Source organism: Pseudopipra pipra, chromosome 7, assembly GCF_036250125.1.
Source record: "Pseudopipra pipra isolate bDixPip1 chromosome 7, bDixPip1.hap1, whole genome shotgun sequence".
NCBI lineage: Eukaryota > Metazoa > Chordata > Aves > Passeriformes > Pipridae > Pseudopipra > Pseudopipra pipra.
In genome coordinates, this window is record NC_087555.1 from 10,675,531 (window position 1) to 10,700,460 (window position 24,930).

The 24,930-nt window shown below is 39.3% G+C and overlaps 1 protein-coding gene across 4 annotated transcripts; it reads right to left on the bottom strand.

The window, feature by feature from the left end:
- Positions 1-875: 875 nt before the first annotated feature.
- On the bottom strand, positions 876-24,497 carry SF3B1 (splicing factor 3b subunit 1). 4 transcript variants are annotated; one of them, XM_064660529.1, is made up of 25 exons: positions 24,381-24,497; positions 18,715-18,881; positions 16,691-16,792; positions 15,879-15,993; positions 13,955-14,034; positions 12,585-12,752; positions 12,199-12,433; positions 11,186-11,398; positions 10,679-10,800; positions 9,902-10,099; positions 9,709-9,810; positions 8,194-8,373; positions 7,673-7,759; positions 7,273-7,543; positions 6,865-7,010; positions 6,631-6,777; positions 6,347-6,472; positions 5,687-5,908; positions 5,263-5,445; positions 5,056-5,167; positions 4,849-4,969; positions 4,296-4,427; positions 3,173-3,445; positions 2,481-2,697; positions 876-1,497 (listed from the first exon to the last, which is right to left on the bottom strand). In XM_064660529.1, the coding sequence occupies exons 1-25, from the start codon at positions 24,406-24,408 to the stop codon at positions 1,339-1,341; spliced, it is 3,906 nt and encodes a 1,301-aa protein (XP_064516599.1). In that variant the 5' UTR covers positions 24,409-24,497; the 3' UTR covers positions 876-1,338. The 4 variants fall into 4 exon arrangements, 3 of the variants coding, with proteins under 3 accessions (XP_064516599.1, XP_064516600.1, XP_064516601.1); XM_064660530.1 differs by lacking the exons at positions 15,879-15,993; positions 16,691-16,792; positions 18,715-18,881; positions 24,381-24,497 and adding an exon at positions 14,348-14,460; XR_010431862.1 differs by lacking the exons at positions 876-1,497; positions 2,481-2,697; positions 3,173-3,445; ... (14 more) ...; positions 11,186-11,398; positions 12,199-12,433 and adding an exon at positions 14,348-14,403 and having other exon boundaries at positions 12,699-12,752.
- Between the last annotated feature and the right edge of the window lie 433 nt (positions 24,498-24,930).

Sequence of the window (24,930 nt, forward strand, 5' to 3'; positions counted from 1 at the left end):
ACTATTCAATGACAAAGCACTAGAAACAGACTCCAATGTGCATCTTACTCTCCAAGGGAACAGTACAGCAATAAAGACTTCAAGAAGTTCCAGCTGTTTTCACTTAGCAAAATTTAGAATAAAGCTCACTGCTAAATAAAGTCTTTTTCCTTTCCTAAAAAATTAGTACCTTCATTAACAAAAGGGTCCCAAGTCCCTAACGAAAAGTGAGGCCTTGAAAGGAAGGGTGGAATTTTCTCATATGTTGAACAGCAAGGGAGAACTCAGCTAACAACACTGTACTGAACTTCATAAGATGGAAATCAATCACTCAGCTTGAATGAAGGACTCACAAAACACCACGCCTGATAGGCAACTACTACCTTCTGTTACCTTACAAACATGTGATAATATAACTACCACCAGAATGATTTAACCTCATGTTGTATGTGCTTTACTGTCATGTATCAAAACCTCTTCCTTTGTAGTACGTGCACAGAAGGCAAAAAGCAAAAGCAAATAGAATGCTTTTCTTAGAAACTGCCTCATCTAAGGTGCTAGGGACACAACTTTCCTAAAGCTTTAACAGGTTCATAGCACGGCCTACAAATATTATTTGGCACTTCATACAGCCATAAATGCTAAAAAACTCAGAATGTGATCAATATGCATAATTTCCACAACTGATTTAACACATACCATTTACAATAAAACTGCTTCACTTCCGAAAATTTACCAAGCTAATCCATGCCCACCTTCATACTGTAGATGAAGCAGCATCAACAAGAAATTAAACATTACTTTTTCCATGAGAATAAACTGCTACTACTACAGCCATCAGCCAGGCTCCAGCCACATTACTGCATGACAAAGAGACACACGTTAACTACAGTTGGTACATTTTTCTTATTTATTCAAAAGCTAGTGGATGACAAAAAGGGTTAAAATGTTTTATACCACCTATTTATTACATGAACAAATACTTAATCCAAAGGGCCTCATTTTACAAGCCCCTCTGTCCAAAAACCACACACAAATTAGTTTTTATACACAAATGTTTATTTCTCAAATAAACTTCCCCTTTAAACACAAGGAATGAAATCTAAAACTTCAGAAAGATGGATCCAAAACGAAATCCCTCCAGTACATTGTAATCACTGTTTTGTTGGTCACTACTGGCTTTAACTGTTTAACATCAAAAAACAAGGACATATTTAAAAAATCATGCTACTGGATACCTAGCTCTGCCTCTGACCAGCCCTACGCTGATCTCCAAATTTTAAAATTTTACATCGTCAAATCTGAAGCATTTAATTGAACAACAGCTGTGCATTAAACACAAACAACTGAACAAGAAGATTATAAGATGTAATCAAGTTCATAACGAATATAGGTGTTCTTTTCATCATTATAGATCCTTGGATAATGTGCTATCAGAGCATCCTGTGAGCCGATGTAGATCGAATTGTAGATCTTCCAATAAACGTCTCTGACTTTTCTGGCAGGGTGAAACAAACCCTAGAAAACAGAACGGAACAAAATTTATTAAAAGCTTAAAAGGTGCCAATAGCTTTCATTGAATTTAACCAAGCGTTGCAAAATAAGCACTTAATAAATTGGCAGAATGCAAAAGCTCCAGGAAAAGGACAGTTCTATATAATGGGACATTCAAGTAGTACTTGCAAAAACATACACTGCAAGAGACTTTTTTCACCTTCCTACTGATGTCAGAATCTTTATGCTAAGGTCCCCACTCTTAAATTTCTTATTTGCAAATAACTAATAAAATGCTGTCACACCTTCTCTACATTGATCTGCATTACATTAATCCTTGCTCCCCATCTGTCAGGCGAATTTAGGTTCTGCAGCCAACACAGCAAGAACTGTTACATGCAATGACACAGAAAAGGAGCCTTCAGATTTTACCAGCACTTACCAGTGTCAGTTCATCTTCTGTAAGTGTGTATCGATCTAACAGTATAAATTCTAATCAAAGTACTGTTTTCTAGTGCTTCACTCTTACAGTTTTAAATGTCTTACTGTTTTTCTCGGCTGACAACAAATCGTACTGACTCAATATTGAACCAATATGTTAATTTATTGTTTATTTATCTCACTGGTTACTTGTTCTCTTAAGCCCTTACATGACTCATTTATTCCCCAGTCATTAGTTCACGTACTCAAAATTTGTAAGATGCTTCCAATTTACAAACCTGAAGTGCCAGGCTATTTTAGTCAATTTATATTCTAGGTCATCTGCTAGTTCCACACAAGTTCTGCAATGTAATCAGCTAACTCACTAGAACAAAATCTCTGCTTATTGCACGTTTCAGTTATTCACATCCTTAGTACAGAATGCCACATTTAAAGAAAACTTTAAAGAGACAAAAAGTCACACTATTTCTTTGCTGGAAATCATCTTCAGTTGTCAGGCAAGGACTTTCCAGGAGGCAAAAAAGTCAAGTGCTGTCTCTGCTATCCCAGCACACACAGGAACATACCTGTAAACAGTACTGCAACATTCTGCAGGGACCAATAGCAACTCTGAGGCCCTCCAGAGCCCCCATGACTGCCTGAATGACATGAGGAGAGGTTTCAAACACGTTGGGCCACACATAATTTAACAAATGATTAAGAGAATCTTCACAGCCGAACCCATAAACACCAAGAGACATGTGCTGCACCACAGCACTGGCTGTTTGTCTGTGCACAAGATCCCTGCAAAGAGAACAATGGTCTATTAACAAACTATACTTAGAAGCAACATGGTTGGACAAGCACAGCATTTCTTTTCAATAACACTTTTTTAAAAAGCACTAATAACACCTTTATTCCCCACTTAACTCTGCAAGAGGCAGAGGATCAGAAATCAGTGAAGTGAAAAAAGATGGGGAATTTTCTGACAAATTAATCAACACTAATTCCACAGCAAAAGCTCCAACAACATAAATTATCAAAAGCAGTTTTAATGTAAGAAATCTTGACTTAAGACACTTGTATCATTTTAATTTTCAAAATATTAATAAAATTGGAGCATATAATGTGAATTATTTGCAAATAACAGCTTGCAAATCATGCTGGTTACTTAAAACCCTAAGCAAACAAGGATAATATGTATATTTGCTACCATTAAGAACCAGCTATATGCTTATAATATGATTATGTCTAAGTACTATAGAGGAAGTGTACTCACCTGTCCATTAAAGCATCTTCAAGCAATGGTGTAACAGCATAAATGTAATCTTTTCCCATCTCTCCAATGTATTCAAACAGGAAAGAAAGAGATTTTAACACACCATTCTGGACATTCAGTTCTGGAACTCTGTATTCATTCATGAGTGCAGGCAGCACTGTGAAAGGTGAGCATGTTTCAGCCACAATAGCAATTGCTACTGTAGTACATACTCTGTTCTGCCTTTCCTGTACTTTCAGGTTATTTAGCAGTGTTGCCAACACATCGTGAGGTCTGAAAGAGATAACATGGGCATCCATGTCAATAGATTCAGGGAGGATTTGGATCAAGTAGGTTGAGTTTCAAACTGCAAGTGGCAGAGAAGCATGGCTTAGCTCTTAAAAAATGTTTAGAGAACTGGGAAACAACATAAACCACTAAATTCAAACAGCTGAAGCAATTTATTTTCATAACCAACATATTTTTCTTTCCCTACTTAGGTTTTTCCTTGCCTTCTGTTCTGCCTCATGTAAACCCTGGAGGGTAGCACAGCATCCCCACTATTACTCTGATCCCACAGGTGATTACAAACTTGTATAAAACTGTACACACTGACAGAGACAGGTTATGTCTGCAGAGGTAATGTAGTTACAGCACTCCTTGGTTGCTTGCTGTATGTGCATTAAGTAATATGTCACTTAAAGTATATGCATAAAGATGGAAACTGTGCTTCGTTCTACAATTTGCTGACTTGCTGTATCACCTTAAGAGGTAAAAAATCCTTTGCAAATAGAAGTATTGATTTAGGAAAAAAAAACAAAATAAGAAAGATTATTTAAAGGAGAGTTTATGAAATAATACAAAGAGGGTCTGAATGCATATCACAGTATCAAAAATTCATGGGACAAATAGCTTTTACTACCAAATTGTACTTTAACCTTGCTAGTCTACACATTGTGTTCAGAAGTGCAGTATCCTATGATAATGAAGAATAAGTGGCTGTATTCCTCTACAAAATGAGTAAAACCAAGTCTGCACATCTAAAATGTAGAGAAGTTTGATTATTTCTCAGGAGAAAACTGTCAATCATCACTATATATTTGGTAACTGTGTGTAGAAGTGGGTAAATGTTAAACCAACTTACCCAATAGCTTTTGCAATATAACCAAAGGTGTTCACTGTGGCTCTTCTGATAGCTTTCTTGTGAGCTTTTAGTAATTCAAGCAGTTCAAAGCAGATCCTCATCCATTCTCTTGCAGAAACATACTCTGCACCTCTGAAAGTGAATAAAGTGAGTTATCTCTTCAGTGATGTCAGAATTTTTTAAATAAAACCACACAAACTGCAGCACCTATTCATTTGCTGTCAACAGAGGGATACTGCTTAACCATTTCCTTAATTAGGTATCTGTTAATATTAGACTTTCCCCAGTCAAAGGTGTACTCAAAACTCATTATATTGTGTGCATTCTAAGTTTGCATAAGTGGACAACATAATTCTTATAAAGTGCTTTAAAAATAATATAATTACATTATGTTCAACAGACCACCTGCTAAATATCCCATCTCAAGCTCTACATAGAACTTCAGAGATATCAAGAGATATGAGAGTACCTAGATGCCAAATCCAGTACTCAACTGGAGCTTTTGCTGCAATAACTGCCCACACAGAGGGTCAGGTATGTCCTCATAACTTACCTGTCTGCAATGCGCCCAACAAGATCAATACAATTTTCCTGCACTTTCTCATGTCTGTTCTTCAAAATAGGTGTGAGACGTGGCAGCAGGTCTTTGATGGGTGGCGTCATCTTGTGCATACCTGTTGAATTCCAAGAGGCACATTTAGTTTTATAATGCCTGCTCATTTTTCTCTTGAACAGCCATGTAATGAACACAAAAACATACCTATAACGTTCACAATAGCCTTCAGCGCTCCGAGAATGCTGCCCAGTACTTCAGGATATTCTTCACCCAGGTACTCATACAAAACAACACCCAAGTGTCCCATCAGTTTTTCCTGCAACCAAGTAAAAAGATTTAGAAGTTAATTCTCTCCCCTCTCATTACTATGACAAGCTAGAGCAAATTTGGTAGGAGAAGTCCATACAATACCTCTTGACAAGTCTTCATGACCACTGCAGTACGAGAGATGAGGTCAGCAGCCTGCTGCCTGACTTTAGCTGATTTGTTGTTCAAACGCCACAAAACTGTACCACAGATCTGTGGCAAGTAGGGTTTAACTCTTTTGCCAAGAGCATTAACCACTGTGCCAAAACCATTCAGCATCACAGAATCCTGGGTGTAAAAACAAAGGAAAATCAGACCAACAGCAACACTACATTTGAACTAAAGCTGACACCATCTAAAACTGCCAGTAAAATGCTAACACTCCAGGGATTGCTTCTGGATTTCATTGATTAGAGCAGTGACATCTAAAAAGTGATTCTAAAAAAAAAATCTACCTTAGAAGCATACATTTCTGTATTGCTAACAGTGAAATGGCTTATAACTGAAGTAAACCACACACTGGCCATACCTCTGTTGTCTGTTCCTGAAAGGCGTACAAGATACCATCAATAAGTTGTTCTTCCAGTTTATGATCGATGTCTGCTGCCCCCAGATTTCCCATTATCTTTTCAATTGTTTCCATGACCATTTTTCTGTACTGCTCAGCCTCATCTTTCAGATCATCCACAATTCTAGAAATAATTTCTGCTGCTCCCACTTTGTTTGCCAGCTCCACAGTTGTATCAACCAGCTGAAATACACAAATGTTAGGTAAGCAAGCATTGTTAAAAATCTACTTTCTCCATCTTGAAAATAATTTCTCTTGTCTGAAGAGAAACAGCATCACGAACAACTGTTTTTACCTATAGAAATCATTCAATCTTTTTAACACAAATGGAGCAACCTACCCCATTGTACAACTGAGGCAGACTCATATACACAGATGTAAAATGTCTCGATAAACTCCTAAGAGCCTGAGAGCCTTCTTAGCTACACAACTTCCAAATCACTAGTACAAACAAAAATCAGTTTCAGGACACAGACAAAATTAAGCATCTAGCCTGAATGAACATTCTAATATGAATTTTATTCTACCGTAAATAATTTTCCAACTAAAAAAAAAACCAAAACAAAACAAAAAACCACACACACACAAAAAAAAAAAAAAAAAAAAAAAACACTAAAATACCTGTCTGTAATTCCTTCTGTCCAATGCCATTCTGTGCTGCCAGAAGTGTTTGAAAAAAGGTGGCAAGATTTCTGTTTTAATGTAGTTTGCTTCAACACCATCCGTACCACAACACTGCTTTACCACCTGGCAGGAAACAAAAATCCAACAATTTTAATTCTGAAGGGTGTGGGTTTTAGGCTGGAGTTTTTTTATTTGGTTGGTTTGGGGGGTTTTGGTTTATTTTTAAGAAAAGGAAATACATACATAATCAATATCAATGCTAAACAATCATTCTGACATACCTTCAACACAATTTTTTTCATCTCTTCATCAGGAGACTGGAACTCTCTGATAAGGATTAGCATGACTTCTCTGGTATAATAGTTTGCATACTCGGCATCCATGAGTGGAATCAGGTAACCAATAGCCTTCAAAAAGGCAGCCAAACCCTATTTAAAGGCAGAAATATGTCTCTAATTAGTTACAGAGGGTACACATCCATTTCAGTTCAAACTACAGAAGTATTTCAGATATACCTTTCCTCTGTGTTGACGAATACCCTTCCACAAAGGCTTCAGAACAGAATCAAATGACTCAATACCGTAGGGTGTAGCTGCCTCAGCCAGAGCAGCAATGGCCAGAGCACTGATGGTGCGAACTTTCTGCTGCTCATCCACCAGCCCTGCAAAAGAGTAGTGTTTAGTAGCACTTCTTGTGCTTGTTGTGTCTTAAGTTCAAACAGCAAAAACAGAGGGGCAGTGTAAAAGGGATTTATTTATTTTCAGGAATGAACCACTATTCCTCTTTCAGAGTCAGCTGAAATGCTTCTCAGTGTTAGAAGAAAAACAAAACCAGGACCTTATTGTAACTGTGACTGAGGGTATGAAAAAATTTCCAGATGTAAAGTGAGTACAAAAAAATTGGCCTGGAAAAGCAGAACTTACCATGTTCAATAATTTCAACCAAGCTCCTGAGATGAGGCAAGATAGCACAACCCATAAGAATAGCAATCTGCTGCACAATCTTGATGCCAGTGTGCCTAGCCTGCCAGGATTTTTTGCTTTTACAGACAGCTTTCAAGAAGGGTAACAGAGAAGGAATGCCCAGAGCAGAGGCAACGACAGCAAAGGCTCGAGCTGTTGTATTTCGGACATATTCATCCATGTTATCAATATCAGGGCGCATTGTGGAGATCATTGTTGCCAAACCAGCAGCCTGAAGGAAAAAACAGGAAACATACCAATTGGATTTATGAACAGCACAGTTAATTCTTCTGCCACACCTATAAACATGCAGCTATATATGTAAGCTAACTCAGTGCTCTGATGAAGGATGGAATTTTACCTTAGCCAAGTTTGAAATAATTTCTCTGCCTTCCACTCTAGCATAGTAGTCTTCATCAATCAGCAGTGGTTCAATGACGACAAGGATCTAAAAAAATGAACAAATTAATATTGCCCTTCATTAAAACTTTTAATAGTATTTCTGGCTCTAGTAGAGTCCATGAAACAAAGATGATTCCATGGATCCAAGCTTAAAATTTTATTATGATCAGAAAAAGAATAAATCTATGTTGTTTTTACAGCTTTTTGTCTCTAAAGGACCTGGTCCAGTAATATTACCTAGATCAGGTAAGATCCCCTTCCCACCTCCAATATGATGCATGATATATATATATATATCATATTTACATCATGCCATAATACTAAAAAGCCCACACTTCAATCACACTACAAAAACTTAAAGTTTGGCTTAAGAAATATGAAAGCCAATTATGTTAAAAAAACATGGTATCATCCTCTTCCAACGTGCACACAAAGTGCAGAAAAGGCAAATCAGAGATGAAATACTAAACTGCAGCAGACCTTGTGCACATATGGTCGGACCAAGTCATCCAATTTGTAAAGAATTCTGTCGATGACTTTGACAAGTAAGTGACGCTCCTGATCTTCAAGTGTTGGTGACATCAGCAGAGGCAGAATCTGATTGAACAGTGGCCCTGCTCCAAATTCCCGAGCTTTATCAGTGATTTGTCGCAACGCAGCCTAAACAAAACCAAAAAGCGCGCTGGTTAAAACTAAGGAAACAACAGTGAACAATTACAAAACAGATACTAACCAAGTTAAAATGTAACTGACTGTAACCACAGGCTTCAAAATACTTACCCCTATCAGGGCAAAACTCTACTTCAAACGAATTTATGCTGATCTGTTTGAACATAAATGTGTGATGACCAAAACCGTGTGGTTAGCTCCTAGGTGTTCAATTTTCAAGAAAAGCATGCTTCTGGTCTAATATTGTCTCCATCTAAAAATCAGCTTCACAGCACTTACTTGCACCTAGGCAGCTTGGTGCTATTGTAAATTCAGAGCAAACCTGTGCAGAAAATACTGCTACTGTGTTACCTAATGTTTAAGGCCAACTTAACTAAGAGCTACACTGCTAATTTAAGTGTAGGAAGTAAGAGCCAGAAAATTACAATGCCCTGTCAGCAAAAAGAACTATAAATCTAGTCTCTTAAAATTGTAAAATAAAATTATTCAAGCCATAAAACATTTAGTGACTGACATTACTGCAGAAAGAGCAGCAATACTAAACTACATTGAATGACAAACAAAAAGCTACAGAGATATAGAAGAGGAAGAAAGCACTAAACAGATGTGCTGTTTTGTCTGGGACAGAGTTAATTCTCCTCACAGTTACTGAGGATGAGGCTCACAGGATGAGGCTGTGGTTTGGATTTGTGCTGCAAACGGTGCTGATAACACAGGATGTTTAATTATTGCTGAGCAGGGCTTACACACAGTCAAGGACTTTTCTGTTCCTCATCCCACTCCACCAGCGAGGTGGCTGAGGGGCACAAGATGCTGGGAGAGGACACAGCCAGGACAGCTGACCTCAACTGACCACAGGGATATTCCACACCATATGGCATCATGCTCAGCATATAAACCAGGGAGAAAGCTGGCCAAGGACCAGTGCTCAGGGACCGGCTGGGCATCAGCTGGTGGTAAACAACTGTTTTCCATTTGCATCACTTGTTTTCTTGGGGTTTATTTCTCTCTTTTTTTGGTTATTTTCCTTTATTAATATTATTATTATTGTTATTATTATTATTATTATTAAATTGTTCTCATCTCAACCCACAAGCCTTCTCACTATTACTCTCCTGATTCTCTCCTCCATCCCACAGGGCATGAGCTGGGGGGAGGCAAGCAGCTGTGTGGGGCTTAGTTGCCAGTTGGTGTTAAACCACAACAGATATCAAAGTTTAGAAGATTATCTTAGAGAGAATCCCATGGACAACTGAAGCTAAACCTAAAAACAAATGCCAATTTTTGAAAAACAATTACATAAATGCACCTGACAATTCATCTTACCTTTCGCATGGGAGGTGTGCCATTCTTTATTTTCAGAAGTAATTTCATTATTTTTCTCTCCTTCTGTTCCTCAGGACTCAGAGTTGATTCATCAACATCAACCTACAAATAAATCCAGACAAATAAAAGGGCATTGTTACATATTCAAAAGAAAACAGGAAAGCTACATCAGCACGAGTGAAACCTCATTTACCAGCAGTTTATCAAAGTACTGGATATCATCTGGCTTTAGGAATGGCAGATTTCCAGATGGCTGGTCATTAACGCTCTTCATAGTCCGGTCTTCTGTCTGCATGTGGAATCCAGTCATCCCTCCCAAAGGTGTTGGAGTTGCTGTAAGTTTCCGAGCTGGAGTGCGAATGGGAACGTAACCAGCCGGTGGCGGAAGAACCTACAGGAGAAAGAACAAAATTTAATTTAATGCAATTTAATGCAATTTATTTGTTTAGGGATTTGTAGAAGTGTTATTGCCTACATCAGATCCCATGTTCACACCAATACAAATTCACTGTGACAGTTTTTATTTGCGCTTATCCTGTATTGACAATATTCCAGAAGAAAGCTCATTTCCACTGTTGAGAGCTTGGATAATAAAATTTGAAGTCTCCAAGTATTAAAGAAGCACTTCAAATTCTGCATCAACAGAGTAACTTGCTTCTTACTCTCTTCTATGTTTTCTACACCTGGACTTAATATTTTTATCAGTCCATTCAGAGCTCATTTCTGGCCCTGACAGGCATTCCTAACACAGACAAGCAGAACAACAACCCGCCTTTCAGATCACCTTTAGATCTTCCCTTCTAATGGATTTACAATAAAATCAGCAATCAAATCAAACAAGCATCTACTATCAGTAATCAATAGTTAATATGAAACATTCTACTTGTGGGGAGAGGGGAAAAAAATCAGCAATCCCTGGCAAGAAAAAAACCCCCATCATGGTCTGCTATGTTTAATCCAGATAAATTACCTTGTATCCTTCTGGAAACATAGCATCCAATTCCTCATCAGAAAGTGGTCTGTTTCTCTCATCAATTTCCCTTTCCCAACGCCAAGCCTGCAGCTGTTCAGGAGTCATGCTCATGATATGACCTGTATTCAAATTAAAAAAAAAAAATAGTATTTTTTTTTAAAAATCTTCTGTATGCAGAAGGAGATTACATGTTAATTTAGCTTTTAAGTGCTCTCGTGTTTCCATAGCACCTGAAATCTGCAGTAAGATATCAGACTTTTAGAGAGCCTTTTATCAATTTTTAACCAACTAAACTGAGCAGCAACAGATATGTAACTTAAGTCTCAATTCCCCTCCAGAACCGAGTTGCTGTGGACATTGAAATGAGTAAACTGAGCACATACTGAATGCTTTCATACAGCCAAGAGAGCATGTTAGCCAGCAGCCTATTTCAAGATACAATATAGAGGTAGATCTTCATACCCACAAAACAAAATGAAGTTGTAGCCAAGGGACTGAGCTTACCTGGTGTAGGTGTTGCCATGTTCATAGCTGGTGTCCCAATGGGTGTTTTGCCAGGTGTCAGGACAGGAGTGCTGCCACCCATCTGGCTGGCGGGCGTTTCATCCCATCGGGATTTTCTTTTACTTGCTCCTGGGGTTGGTGTCTCCCCAATGGAGTCCCCCCCTCTGTCTGTACGAGGGGTCTCAGCCCATCCACTGCCATGGCCTGGGGTATCTAAGGAAAAACAAAACAACTTTTGCAGAAAGCTGAACAGTACATATTCCAACTATAGGATCAATATCCAGACTCATTTTCAGTATCTTGTCCTCATATCTATACAAATTAAAAAATATCAAATAAGCAAAGAGTAGACAAAAAAGTAAAGACTACTTTGGTGAATACTGAAAAAAGAACAACCATTACACTAAAAACATGCAACAGAGAATTTCCTTTTATGACAAAAATGTGTCATCTTCTTGATGACTCTTAGCATAAAAAGATAATACTCTAAAAAACCCAGAATTAATCAGGTATTGTAGAAACTGGGAGTACTCCATGTACTCCCTCGATAAAAGCATTAGGCAACAATTTTCCACTGTTCTGACACAAGAGCCAAATTCAAGTAAGGCAGGTGAGAAAATGCTTCCAAAACTTGTTTTAATGAAAACCTCTTCAAAAGAATTAAACCATTCAGAACCAACACACACAAATGTATTATGAAAAGCAATTCAACGTGAGCTCCCTTACAATGTCCTCTACACATGAAAATCCCACCCTGCAGCAGTCAGTAGATACACCACCAAACTTTGATTCAATTTTTGAGCTGAGATACTTTCACAGGTGTGAGTGAAGCTCACAGGTAGAACTCAACGCTACCAACTCCGACAAGAACAACATCCCACTTCAACCACTAGATGTCAGAGCACAATTACTTCTTGCCTGACTTCTGAACCCACTGTTAGCTTAAAGTGAAAAAAACCAATACAATTAACCATTCAAAACCTATTATGCTCGTTCCAGTTTGCCATCAGTACCTCTTTCTGTTTTTGGTGTTTCATCCCATCGATTTTTACGTGCACTGGAAGTGGCACCTCCATGGCCTGGTGTTGCATGACCAGGCGTGTCCCGGCCAGGTGTTGCTGCTCCTGCTGGTGTATGACTGGGAGTTGGATCCCATATTTTCGAGCCTGGGGTGGCACCAGGAGTTTCACTGCCCTTTGCACGGCCTGGAGTCTCATCCCATCGCAGAGATGGTGTATGTCCAGGAGTCTACACAAGACAAGACCAGAAGTATCACTCACACTATACAGTAAAAGGCTGCTAGTTGCTCTTTTTAAATAGAGTAAGAAACTTCTGACGTTCAAGAGGATTAGCATTAATAATGTCTTTTTAGATAGCTGATGAGCACTAGGATTATTACCTCTGCTTGATCCCAACTGGACAATTTTTTGGGTGTAGCACCAGGAGTCTGATCAGCTGTCTGATCCCAACGCCGTTTGCGTTTTGAAGGTGGCTGAGATGCAGCTCCATTGACGACTTTAAGCTCTCCAGCTTTAGCTTTTTCAGCTAGTTGTTGCCTAATTTCCCTCTATTCAAAAGCACAAAAATACAAACATAAGAAAAATATTTCTCAAGAAGGTCTCTTCAGATTATACCTTTAAAAGAGTTTTTTCAGCTCTACCATATCTTTTTACGCTGTTTTTTGAGGTTTTGGTCAAATAACATGCAATTAGCTACTGCTTTCATTTCAAGGTCACTTTTTTTTCAAATTATTCTGTATTGAAAGAGCAGGTATCTGTTTAGAGGGGCTGAATTGATTGATTTGATTTTTCTATAAAAGTCATTCTTACAGCAAATGCAAGTGCATGGAGAATTCTGAAAGCTATCAGTTTCTGTCACCCATATGTATGCCTTAAAATCATTAGCCATCTGTTTCAAACAACTTCTACTTCAGTAAATTAAAGGTGGATGGCTTAGAAAATATGTTCATGCGAGCTATATCCCATGACATAAAGCCCTGGGATGACTCTCTAAAATTCTGTGATGATATTGGTGAAACTGCACACTAACCCAGACTGTTCTGCACTTATCGATGGATCCATAAGCAGTAAGACTGTCAAAACTATGAACTAAACCCTAAATTAGGGTAAGACAAGTATAAATCAATGTCAAAAGTCACTGGAACTACAAGGTCTTGCTCCAATTAACAAGATGGCACTGTAGGTTTTACACAAGAAATCTGATTTATTACCAATATCTTTTTACAAACTAAAATGAATTTTTAAGAGCCATGAGTAAAGCATCTGCTTTACCCTTTTTTTTTCCTTTTCTTTTTTCTTAATATTTAAAATCAAATGTTAACCTTCTATCACATCTTAGTACTGCAATATCTGTTGTAAGTACTTTAACAAAAGCCTTTTAAAACCTCCCTGGATTCTCTTTACACAGAGCTCACAAAAACAAACATCTGACACTGAATACTCCTCAGTCACTGTTAAGAATTTGTCTCTCATCCTCTGTAAGAAAATAAACAAAGCCCAAGTGCTATAAAAAAAACCATATGAAAATAGTCTCAGTATATTTCTCCCTGCATTACTTAGTTATTACGTAGAACGGATGTTTTCCAAAACTTTCATCTTTAAATTCTATTGACTTTCAATATGTGAAGAACAGGATTTTCCAAGGAAAAGGACAGAATTCAACAGAATTTATCTTCCCACTCTCTTAACATGCTTTCGAAGGCTGCAAATTGAAACTCAGTTCAAGTGGAAAACCCTCCCCCAAACACACCTCTTCTTTTGTTAAATGCTGTTCACGCATAACATCCATGTATGTTCTGGCATTCATTTTAGGATCTGGAGTCTTCCCTCCTGTGGAAGAGAACAGCAACAGGAATGGAGCACAATGAGTACAGGATAAGCAGAAACTATTGACTTCTACTGTCCTGCTCTAGTATTATATTATTCCATGATCATTTAATTTTACTTTTTGATCGAAAATTTTAAAAATTACATGTATCTTACGTTTATTCAGTTTGCTGATCAATTTAACCTGTTTGAACACAAACATAACTACTGCAGTTTCAAACAAATATTTTAAAGCCGATAAAAATGATAAAATGACAACACAGTTAAGAGTCTTCAGAAGTGATGGGTTCCTGGGTTGCTAATCCGGAATACGTACACTTTCGTGCCTTTGTCTCCATCAGCAGTTCTGACTTCAAGCAGCAGAATAGAAGCCTAGAAAATTATCTCTTTACCATTAGTAACACTTTGGAAAGATATTTATAATCAAAACATTACCTTGTGTAAGCTGTTAAATCCTACTTGTTATCTGACTATAAATAACTATCGCATACCTAAGTAATGTTTAAACTGTTTTATCATAAAGACCCATTTATAAGTTTGACAAATCTGGACATGTCTCACAGACCTTCTAGTGTCATATTGTAACAGGGCTTCATTAAAAAATAAAAATAAAACAAAACAAAAAACCCCACAAAACCATTTGATGACACTTTCCCCCTCTTCTTTTCTCAAGGTACAATTGTGATTGGGAGCTGAATGCAATACAGTACATACACCACCACAACAATACTCACAGGAAATGGGGTTTGTACACCATATGTTGTTTTATGCTGTGTATCTTGCATTCATTAAATTTTTAAATACTTTAAAAGAAGCCCAACTTTATAGAAATGAGACTTGTCAAGAAAAACACTTTTCTTAAAGAAAAATGTGTGGATTTGCTATACAAGTGGTATAGCATTATACTTTAGGGAAAAAAATACACTTCTTAAACATTTCTACGCTGAAGATCACTGCCCAATTGGCTGTGTCTTTCTGACACTAGCTTTGATAGGACTTTCCTTTGGAATACTTTTTCACCATAATCTACACAGGATGTGTTGAACTGCACCCTTAAGAATGCAGACAGGACTGGCATATAGCAGTACTGCTGTAGGAAAGAAATTAAGGACAGTTAGTATGGGCCTGTGAATTCTGACAATACATGTTTATATCAATTACAATTAAGCAAGTAAAATAATTAATATCCCTATTAATTCATGCAGGCTGAAATTCTCAATTGTAAAACCTGCAAAATAGCTACTAATTTTAAGCCAACAGGCATCTTATTGCCACATGTGAAACTCACTCACCTGAAGAAAATTTCTCAGACCCACTAACACCCCTTTTCCTGACTTGCATTCTAAAATTATCAGAACAGACTTGAACTATTAGTAGTATCAAAGTCTTATATATGCTCTTGTTTCTTTTAGCTGTACCACCTAAGGTTTACATAGGATGGTAAGAATAAGGTGCTCTATTTGAGAACTAGCATTTCAAAAGCAGTAACCCTGTAAATCTATGACTTGGAATGAAAACTTTCAAGGTACTGAATGAATCTGAGCACTCAATACACAAGTTGTTCAAAGTACAACGCACAACCCAAAACAAAAGAAAAGAGAAACCTTTAACCCTTTGTGTTTCTATGGCAATGGCTCATTGACAATTTTCTTGTCCTTCTACCTGGAAAGAAAACTCGTATTATAAAGATGAAGTATATGGCATCTAGATTTTCAACCAAATCTCTATGAAAAGGGGATGTTTAAAAACAAAACTAAGTTTATAAGCATGCCAACAGAAATCAAAGGGCTAAAGACAATTAAAGACAAAAATTCCATACAGGGTATAGAAAAGTCAAAAGAAATTACCATCTGCAAAAGGATCAAGACGCTCAGGGGAAATTATCATCATCCGCCTGTGCTTTTTGTACTCATCTTCCCGATCTGCAATCTTCTGAGGACGGTGTTCTGCAAAAGGATCATACTAAAAACAAAAAAAAAAGCCTGTTAGTCACATATGTATGAGGAGCAATATGAAATCTGTCTGGTACTGTATTCATTTTCAGGTATTCCTAAAAAGGCGTAGATTATTTTTCATCTCAACTTTCCATAATGTCAAAAGGTTACGCTAACATAAATTTTACTTCCGTAACTAGAATTTCACTTTTTTTAACACAGCTTCTTATGAAAGCACTTCTGATAAAAATCTTCTATATTAAGAGTTTATTCCCATGTTACAAAAGCATTTTGTGCTCTGTCAACCTTTCCCTTTCTTTCTGTAGTGTGACTTAATGCCACTTCAAATGTTTTTGAATTTCACAGAAAAATACTCCAGGAATATAAATTACGTGATTACATTTTCTTCAAAAAAACAGATGTATAAAGGCCATTAAGATTTCCAGTTATTTTGATTTCTGAAGTATGTGGCTTTCAATTAAAAAAAAAACTCAACAGTTTAGTTTATATGCCCATATGGGCTTTACATGCACAAGTGCCAATTTTTATCACCCTGTGAAATTCCAAGCTAAAGCAGTAACAAGCTTACAGCAAAATTAAAAAACCATAGCCCTGTACATACATCTTGTATTTCCAAAAGACAAGGTGTGCTATGGATAAATTTTAACACTTCTTTCCCCTAACACCTAAGCCAGTATTTTACTGTGCCTTCAGTTCAGACGTACCTGTTCAGTAGACTGTGGGATGTCATTAAGCAATGCCACTGGAGCGTGGTACCCTGGCTTCTTCTGCCCAAGCAAACTGGTGGAAGGGTAGTCATCATCATCCTGGCAGTAAAGAGACATGAAAAATTTGTCATGCTGATATTATATTTAGGTAAACTAACATCAAATGAACACACTGTGGCCATAGAAAAGATGGAAATGGACACGTTTATTCCTAATTTTAGCAAGCTTTCTCATATAGCTTTTATTATTACACCCATACCGTTAAAAAGGTGTCTTGTTCTCTACAAGGCTCAAGTACTCTGAAATATGCTACCTTTTATCAAGTATGCTTGTGTTTATCTACACTAGTTAAGACAAAACATCTGTATTTCATATTAGCATTTCTGATACAGCTCCTTAGTTGGCATATGAAAACTGGTGCACTGATAATCAAGCTATTTCTCTTAGAAGTCAGCTATATGGAACAAAGCTTGAGTAAACAACCCTATAAAAAAGCTTCAGAAGCAGTGAAAAATTCAGAGATATATTCATGTTAGTTTATTATACTTACTCAATCATAATGGCAATAAGGGGTACTCACTTTTGTTATCTATTTCTTCATATTAGTACTCAGTTTCTGTGCCATAACTTACAGCAACCCAAAAGGAAAACTGCTCTTAAAACTAGGAAACTTTTCAGTGAGTTCCAGACTAATAGAAATTTTTAATTAAGGAATCCTTAAAAGTTTATGGATGACACTAAAAAAAAATAAAAATCAACGTATCAACTAGTACTAAACTGAACATAACAATCTTCTTCACTCTTAAAAATATAATTCACTTGGTACAATATGTAGTTACCTATGTATTTATGACTAGAACTGCAGTTTCTGACTGCTCCTGCAACTGAAAATGTGGTCAAATGTTTAAATTAGAAATTAACATAAAGTAATCTTACAAGCAGGATACATAAGGAGAATATAATATAGTGACAAAGCCAATGCTCAAAACTGCTCTCAAATTTGAAATTAAGTAAAAATAAAAATCTTAGAAGAGTCACTAAAGTTTCTTGGACAAAGATTTATCAGAATTTTTTTACTGTCATTTTTAATCTTGGCAGCAACAACAGAACAAAGTTAATTAACTCCAGGCAAGGCTGACACCAATTAAGTACCAGGCCACAACTTTTTGCCTTTTGCTTGGGCCTACAAGGCTCTCAAAGTGCAATTCATGAAGTACAAGCCAGGCTTAAAACTGCAGCTTTCCCAAGAAGGACTCAGAGGTGCAGGTGGATGAGAGGCTGGATGTGACCTGGCCACGTGCTCTGGCAGCCCAGAAAGCCAACCCTGTCCTGGGCTGCATCCAGAGCAGCGTGGCCAGCAGGTGAGGGAGGGGATTCTGCCCCTCTGCTCTGCTCTGGTGAGATCCCACCTGGAGTGCTGCACCCAGCTTTGGGGTGCTCAGCACAGGAAGGACATGGACCTGATGGAGCAGGTCTAAAGGAGGTCACCAAGTTGATTAGAGGGATGGAGACCTCTCCTATGAGGAAAAGCTGAGTTGGGTTTGTTCAGCTGAAAGAAGACCTAACTGTGACCTTGCAGTGTCTGAAGGGATGTAGGCATGTAGTGACAGGACGAGGAGGAATGGCTTCTAACTGAGAGTTGGTTTAGGCTGGATATTAGGAAAAAAAAAAAAAACTTCACTGGGAGGGTGGTCAGGCCCTGGAACAGGTTGCCCAGAGAAGCTGTGGATGTTCCATCCCTGGAAGTGTTCAAAGTCAAGTTGGATGGGGCTCTGAGCAACCTGGTCTGGTGAAAGGTGTCCCTGCCCATGGCAGGGGGGTTGGAACTAGATGATCTTTGAAGTCCCTTCCAACACAAATTCTATGATTATAAGCTTCCCAGATAAGACATATTTGGTGCAATATGGCTTTAAAGACAACAAATGTTTTACTACAAACAACTGCTATTAAAAATTACTCAAAATTGATCTACAAATACTTAGATTGCATGCCCTAAACAACAAATACATAAAATCACTTACATCTTCCAATTCAGTTGCTGCAATAGAAGTGACGTATCCAGCAAACCTGCTGTCACTGCCACCATAAATTTCTTGATCATAATATCCTGTGGAATCAAGGCCTACTCCTTGTGCTTCATCAAGAGCAGGCTTTTTTCCTTGAATTTCTCGAATTTGTGCTTCGATATCTAGGGTAAAGACACAAAAAATCCCACCAGTCTTATTACACGTATGTAATATTCATGTTACTATGTACAGCAAACTGAGTTTTTTGCCCAGTCTCAAAGATTATCACAAAAGAAACAAACATACACGACACACAAAACTATAAAGTACCATAAACTATAATGCTTTAAATAACAAAGAAACAAATACCATAAACTATATTCTATTTATAAGCAGCTTTTCCTGAAGCTGTAATATTATCCTGCACAGACTACTTTAACTGTATGGCCTAAAGCAAACTAATCAAACTATCTCATCTTCCAGAGATAGGAGAGAAGGTAGTTTACACCACAGCAATATTTCTCAACACTACACTAAGAAAACACTTTTGCAACAAATGTAATCCTCTCATTAAAAAAAGCCTTCCACAACGTTATCACCAATTTTGCTAATTTAAACAAATCTGTTCAAAAGAGCTACTGCAAGAGTTCTAAAAGCTGAAATTTAATAAAACAACACTGTATTGTGTTTTCTAACACTGCAAAGCTGTATTGTCTTTGAATAAATAAATTAAAAAAAAAACAACTAATATGCCACCGGGTACCAATTTAACAAAAAAAAAAAACCAAATTTAGGACCAGTTCCTTTTCACTTTGGCAGATCAGATGTTATTTACTCATCATTATTCCTGCCTGCACCACCATCTTTTAAGAGTCAACCATTCTTCTGGGTAACAAAACACCCTTCAAACAGGACAAATGGGAGCTTTGCCATTCTTTTACTGTATCAAGATCAAACTCTAATCAACTCTGGTGGACATCTTTGACCATAGAAATTTGGTACTTTCAGAAAGAACACTAACTTATTAATCCACAAAACAAGTAACCAAATTAAACCATGCCTTCCTCTATCTGTTGTAACACAGTGAGAAAATAAACTGCAGTAATCCAACTGTCTTCAACAAATATAACTGTGATGCAGGTATACTAAGGCACAACTAACTCCATAAAATTACTACTGTTTCCCTATGAATTTTGAGTCAACAGATACATATAGACAATTATCCATATAATGTAAACTTCAGCAAATCAATTCCTTTCATGGCCAAAAAAATACCCAAGAGATGCATTTCATGGCTGCAGAAATACAAAGGATCATGCTTGAGAGGAAGGTCTCAAAAGACCCTTCCAACACCAATGATTGACCCTCTCCCACCCAGAGTGGTACTGCCTGCTACATTAACTCAGGAGAAATTTTCCAATTTACAAAAGAAGCTACAGGAAATTCTGTTCATAAATAATCTTAAATCTTGACTATTCACTAGTTGTTTACTACTGTTGTTCATTTCTCTTTTTCAGGATGAAAAAATTTCATAAGGTTTTCCCACCAAGTCAGCTTGCAAAAGACACTATACCACAAGATCTGCTAAGAAATTTGACAAAAATTAAAATACTGTTTTTCTAAAGGTAAGATTATTGCTAATGCAAATTATTGGATCAGAATTGCTTGGTTTAAAAGTTCAAATTGTTCAAACCGTAAACTTAAAGTTTTTACTTAAAGTCAGGGCTCGATCCTTTTCTTATCTTTTCTTATCAGACTGCCACAAACCAAAAAAAGCTAGCAAACAAACAAACCACACACCACTGTAAGCCAAATTGTGCCTCCTGTACAAAGGCATGCTTTCTAGAGAGGCAACTGAACACACAGTTTAACCTAAGAAATCTTTGCCATATAGCTGAGCGAGAACAGCAGGACTAAGTGTTCACACACAGCCTGCAGGAGCTGGCAGTGAAGCACAGTGTTCAGTAAACCTGACAGCAAATCAGCAATTCCTGCAGCGGTAAAACCAGCAGAAATATGCTTCTAAACTCACCAAGAGTCCCACCAACAGAATATATATCACAGAGGCTGATTAAAATCTTGCTCCAGCCACCTTCCATCGACCTTTTGCAGATATCTAGAGCAGAATAACTTGGACAGCCACCTCTGTGTTACAGAAACTCAGCTCATGAGAAGCTGAAACGTGACAAAAGCCTTATTTTCCAGCTGTGAGCACCTGCTGGTTCCTGCCTGCAGGTACATCCAGCTCCCACTAAAATCCTGCACAGCACAAGGGATTCCACCGAGCCCAGAACTTGAGGCACGTTACTCCCCAATATGTTACTTCCCAGAGAAGCAGCAGAAAGAAACTACTACCAAAGTAGGGATCTCTCTCTGGCCCTCAGGGGTCTCTGCTCACCTCTGGAGGCACATGTATCCTGCTCACCCATATCATCTTAAGGTATTCCACTTGGGTGAAGTCATCCTAAGGCATGTTTATTGAGCCAGTGCAACTCAAATACTCTCCTCACAGATTTTTTAGTTCTTTCTGTTTCTTCCAGAGAGCAGATCGAGTTCCTGATTCCTTCTGCAGCCTGGTGCAATGCAGCTCTGGAGTGAAAGGGAATACCCAAAGCTTCCTTCTCTCCCAAGGACAACACTACTGGCACTGAGTGATTTTAGAGTACAATAACACTGTTTCTCATTTCTAAAGAGCAGTTACTAAAACAACACTCGGCCTCCTTTAATAGCACAGAAAGCCCTGACTGAACATCCATAGCTGTAACCAACTTCAACACACAAAAAAAAAGCCTACAGATCTTGCCTACAATGCAGGATCATCCTGCCTTTCCATCACCTGTTCACTGAATCAACCTGAACACATAACTCAGCCAAACACAAGCCCCTGCCCTGCAGGATGGGCCCCAGAGATTTGCTTGTGCATGGCCTCCCCCCACAACTACCATCAATAGAGTCTATTCAAATAATCCTAGGATTTCTGCAGCAATAGCATTAGTGCAAAAATATCTTCCTATTAACAGTTCTTACCAACACCCAGCATACTAAAGCCTTGTTCTCTTATTTTTGAACAGCTAAGTTTACTGAAAAGGGTACAGGTCTCATTTATTGTTGGCCTTCTCCTTTAAATTTACAGGGATTACATCTGTTAACAGACTAAGGAGCATTCTCATTTCCTCACAGCAAATCCTGCTGGGTTATCTACACCAAAGAAAGTCTGCATAGGACAGGGTCAACAAACTCCACCTGTGGCCACCATAACTTTCACCTCATGCCACACAGTTCCTGGGTGCCAGTTGAAATGGAGCACTCTGAGAGAACACCCCCCTGACATGCACAAAAACCTCTGAACCAGGAGGGCTGCAGCAACAGGCAGCCTGGTGGCCCTCTTGGAAACCATCACATATTTAGCTGGAAAATGCTATTTTGACGTTCAAGATGTTTTTACCTTCCTTGAGCTAAGTGGCAACGTCCTGGAAAAGCTCACACCCTATTTAACAAAGCACTTTAATACAAATCAAATTAAGGAAGAGTAATCACAAAGCTTAAAAACACATTGTGCAAAGCAAAGTACTCATTTGATGATTTAGTTAAACCAGGACATTAACAGAAACTTCAGTCATAGACAGAGAAACAGTATAGGGAGTGAGTGTTAAGAGGGAAAAAAGAGGAGGGGGATAATATCCTACTGCTCATACCTTTTCTGTATTTTACTCAAATATAGTTTGGTATTTTAAAAGGAATAACTTTAACATGCACAGCTGTTTGAAACATACTATAAATGCTGAATATTATGAAAGTCAACACATTTGAATTGGAAGTCAGTGAACATCTAGCTCAGACAGGTCCTGAGAGCCTTCCTCAAAATATGTATTCCATTACCACACATGTAATTCTACTTGCAACATTAAAAAAAGAAAGCAGAACCAGACCCTATACTGAAGTAGTACTTTACAGAGTAAACAGTTTCTACGTTTTCATGCCTTATCACAGTTTTGCACATTTAGCTTGCCCTATGCAATTTATTTCTAGCTACTTTAGCACTCTTATACACGTTAGATCTCTCTATTATGTTTGGTGATCTCTTTGTTCTTTTCTGAGCAAGAAAAAAAATTAAATTAAAAACTAATTCCAGCAGAATTCAAAGCCAATAAGTATTTAACAAACCAGTACAAATACATGAAAAATCTTCTAAGATGATTTAGTAACAAACAACTCAACTTGGAAAATTAGTCAGTAACTGAAAAAAAAAAAAATAGGATAGAGCTCAGAAAAAAAATAATAAGCCTGTTCAAGCTGGGAAAGAGCATTACATGATCATACCCTGGTATACATATTTTTATTGAACAACTCCCTGCTTAAAATCTGGTCTGATACAACACTAATTAAAACGTGCAGTGGGAAGCATGTCCATGTTTTCACTGAAGTCAATGGATCACCATTTGCTCCAATAAACAAGCAATTTAAATTAAAAAAAAAAAATCCTACAACAATTCTACTCTTTTATTACGAAAATCTCTTCAAGTAATACGAGAGGCAGAGCACATATAAACAAACGACAACTCCTGTAATTCTACAGAAATGTCCCAGAACTCAAAAAAAAAAAAAAAAATCGAACCAAATAATAAAAAAAGCGAGGATAGCAGTTTAAGCTCTTCTTCATCCCTAAACTCAGATTAGGTCTGCAGTGTTAAAGACTATATTAACCTCACTTCCACGGGAGATGATGGCTGTCCGTTTGAAAAGTTTAAGTGCAAAACTGGAAACAAGAAACCCCATCCCCGAAGCCAGTGACCACGTGGGCGCCCTGTCTACCCCCCAGGGCACAACCACCGTCTGGAGGTGGTTTTCGATTAGGGAATTACGGATGTAAATTAAAACAGATCACCTATCGTACACAGAAACACGAGTAAAAAACTCAAAAGCAGAAACAGAGAAGCGGTATAATTCTCAAAATTATTCTGCGTTGCCTGAAGATACTCAAGAGCCACGGTCGATGTCCACAAGGACAGCTCTGATTCCCGCTACGAAGGGCTGGAAGCAGCAGCGCGCTCCGCCGCCTTCGGGAATAACACACGGCTTGTGAAAGCCCTCGCTTCTCAAATCACTCGAGAGACGGTTTTCATACATAAACAGGCAGGAAACGCGTGTAAAATGGCAGCTGACACGCTGGAGCCCTCGCGCTCTTTCCCCTCCTCCGGGGCACTTTTCCCATCCAGCGGCGGCCCAGGATGGGCCCGGGCCGCGCCGGCTCCAGCGGCACCACCCCTTCGCCCGCCCCTCCGGCCGCTGTTCACCGCGGGCCGAGGCCAGAGGGCTCCAGCACCGCAACAAACGCGCGTCGCTGGCGTTTCGATGCGAAACCCGCCCGGGGCCACGGGGTTTGCCCCGAGCGCCAGCCGTGGGCCCTGCGGGCAGGGGGCCGCGCCGGTGGGGCGACAGCGCAGGGACCGCGCTCCGTGCCTCGCGGGCACAGCGAGCGCTCCCCGGCCCCAGCTCCCCCCCGGCCCGGGCCCGGCGCTGACGGCGCAGCCGCCATTACACAGAGCCGCGGCCCGCCCGGTCCCCGCTCGCCCGGCCGCGCCCGGCGCCGCGCTGACGCGAGAAGAAGCACAATCGGCGGCCGATGCCAGAGCGCGCGGGCCCGGCGGGCGCGGGCGCGAGGCCCCCGCGGGCCGTTTTACCTTCGTGGGTCTTGGCGATCTTCGCCATTTTGTGCAGCGCCACCGATGCCGAGGCGGAACTGCTGCGGCCCCGCCGCTTCCGCCGCGCGCGGCTCCCGGCGCCACACTGCGCACGCGCGCACCCCGGCCCGCGGCGCGGGCTGATGGACGGCGCGCTCGGCCAATGGCAGCGCAGAAAGCGACAGGGGGCGGGCTCTGAGGGGCGCCGCCGCCGTGCCATTGGAAGCGTGAGGGCACTTCCGGTGCGGGCGGCCGTGATGGGGCTGCTGAACATGGCCGGGATCGCTGGGAATGTCCTGCCCGCTGATCCGGAGCTCTCCCACGGGAATTGGGGTGCCCTGCGCTGTTTGCCGAACTGCTTGGCCTTGTCTTTCACCCAAGCAGGGTAACTGCCCCAGTGCCAACACACCAGAATAAAGCACATGTGTGTCCACTTGCCACAAGATGGGGCTTAACTGAGTGACTGCCCCTCAGGCGGGTCAGGTCTACCCAATATTGTAGTAAAGGAGAAAGGGAAGCTGTGTTTCTAAAATTGGCAGATGACACCAAA

Bases quoted from the DNA above. Each gene is read 5' to 3' on its own strand.
- SF3B1 (XM_064660529.1), bottom strand. From the start codon at position 24,408: ATGGCGAAGATCGCCAAGACCCACGAAG. The intron at 12,434-12,584 runs GTAATAATCCTA...TGTCTTGTGTAG, and splicing joins CCAGTTGGGATCAAGCAGAG to ACTCCTGGACATACACCATC. The intron at 10,801-11,185 runs GTAAGCTCAGTC...ATTTGAATACAG, and splicing joins CATGGCAACACCTACACCAG to GTCATATCATGAGCATGACT.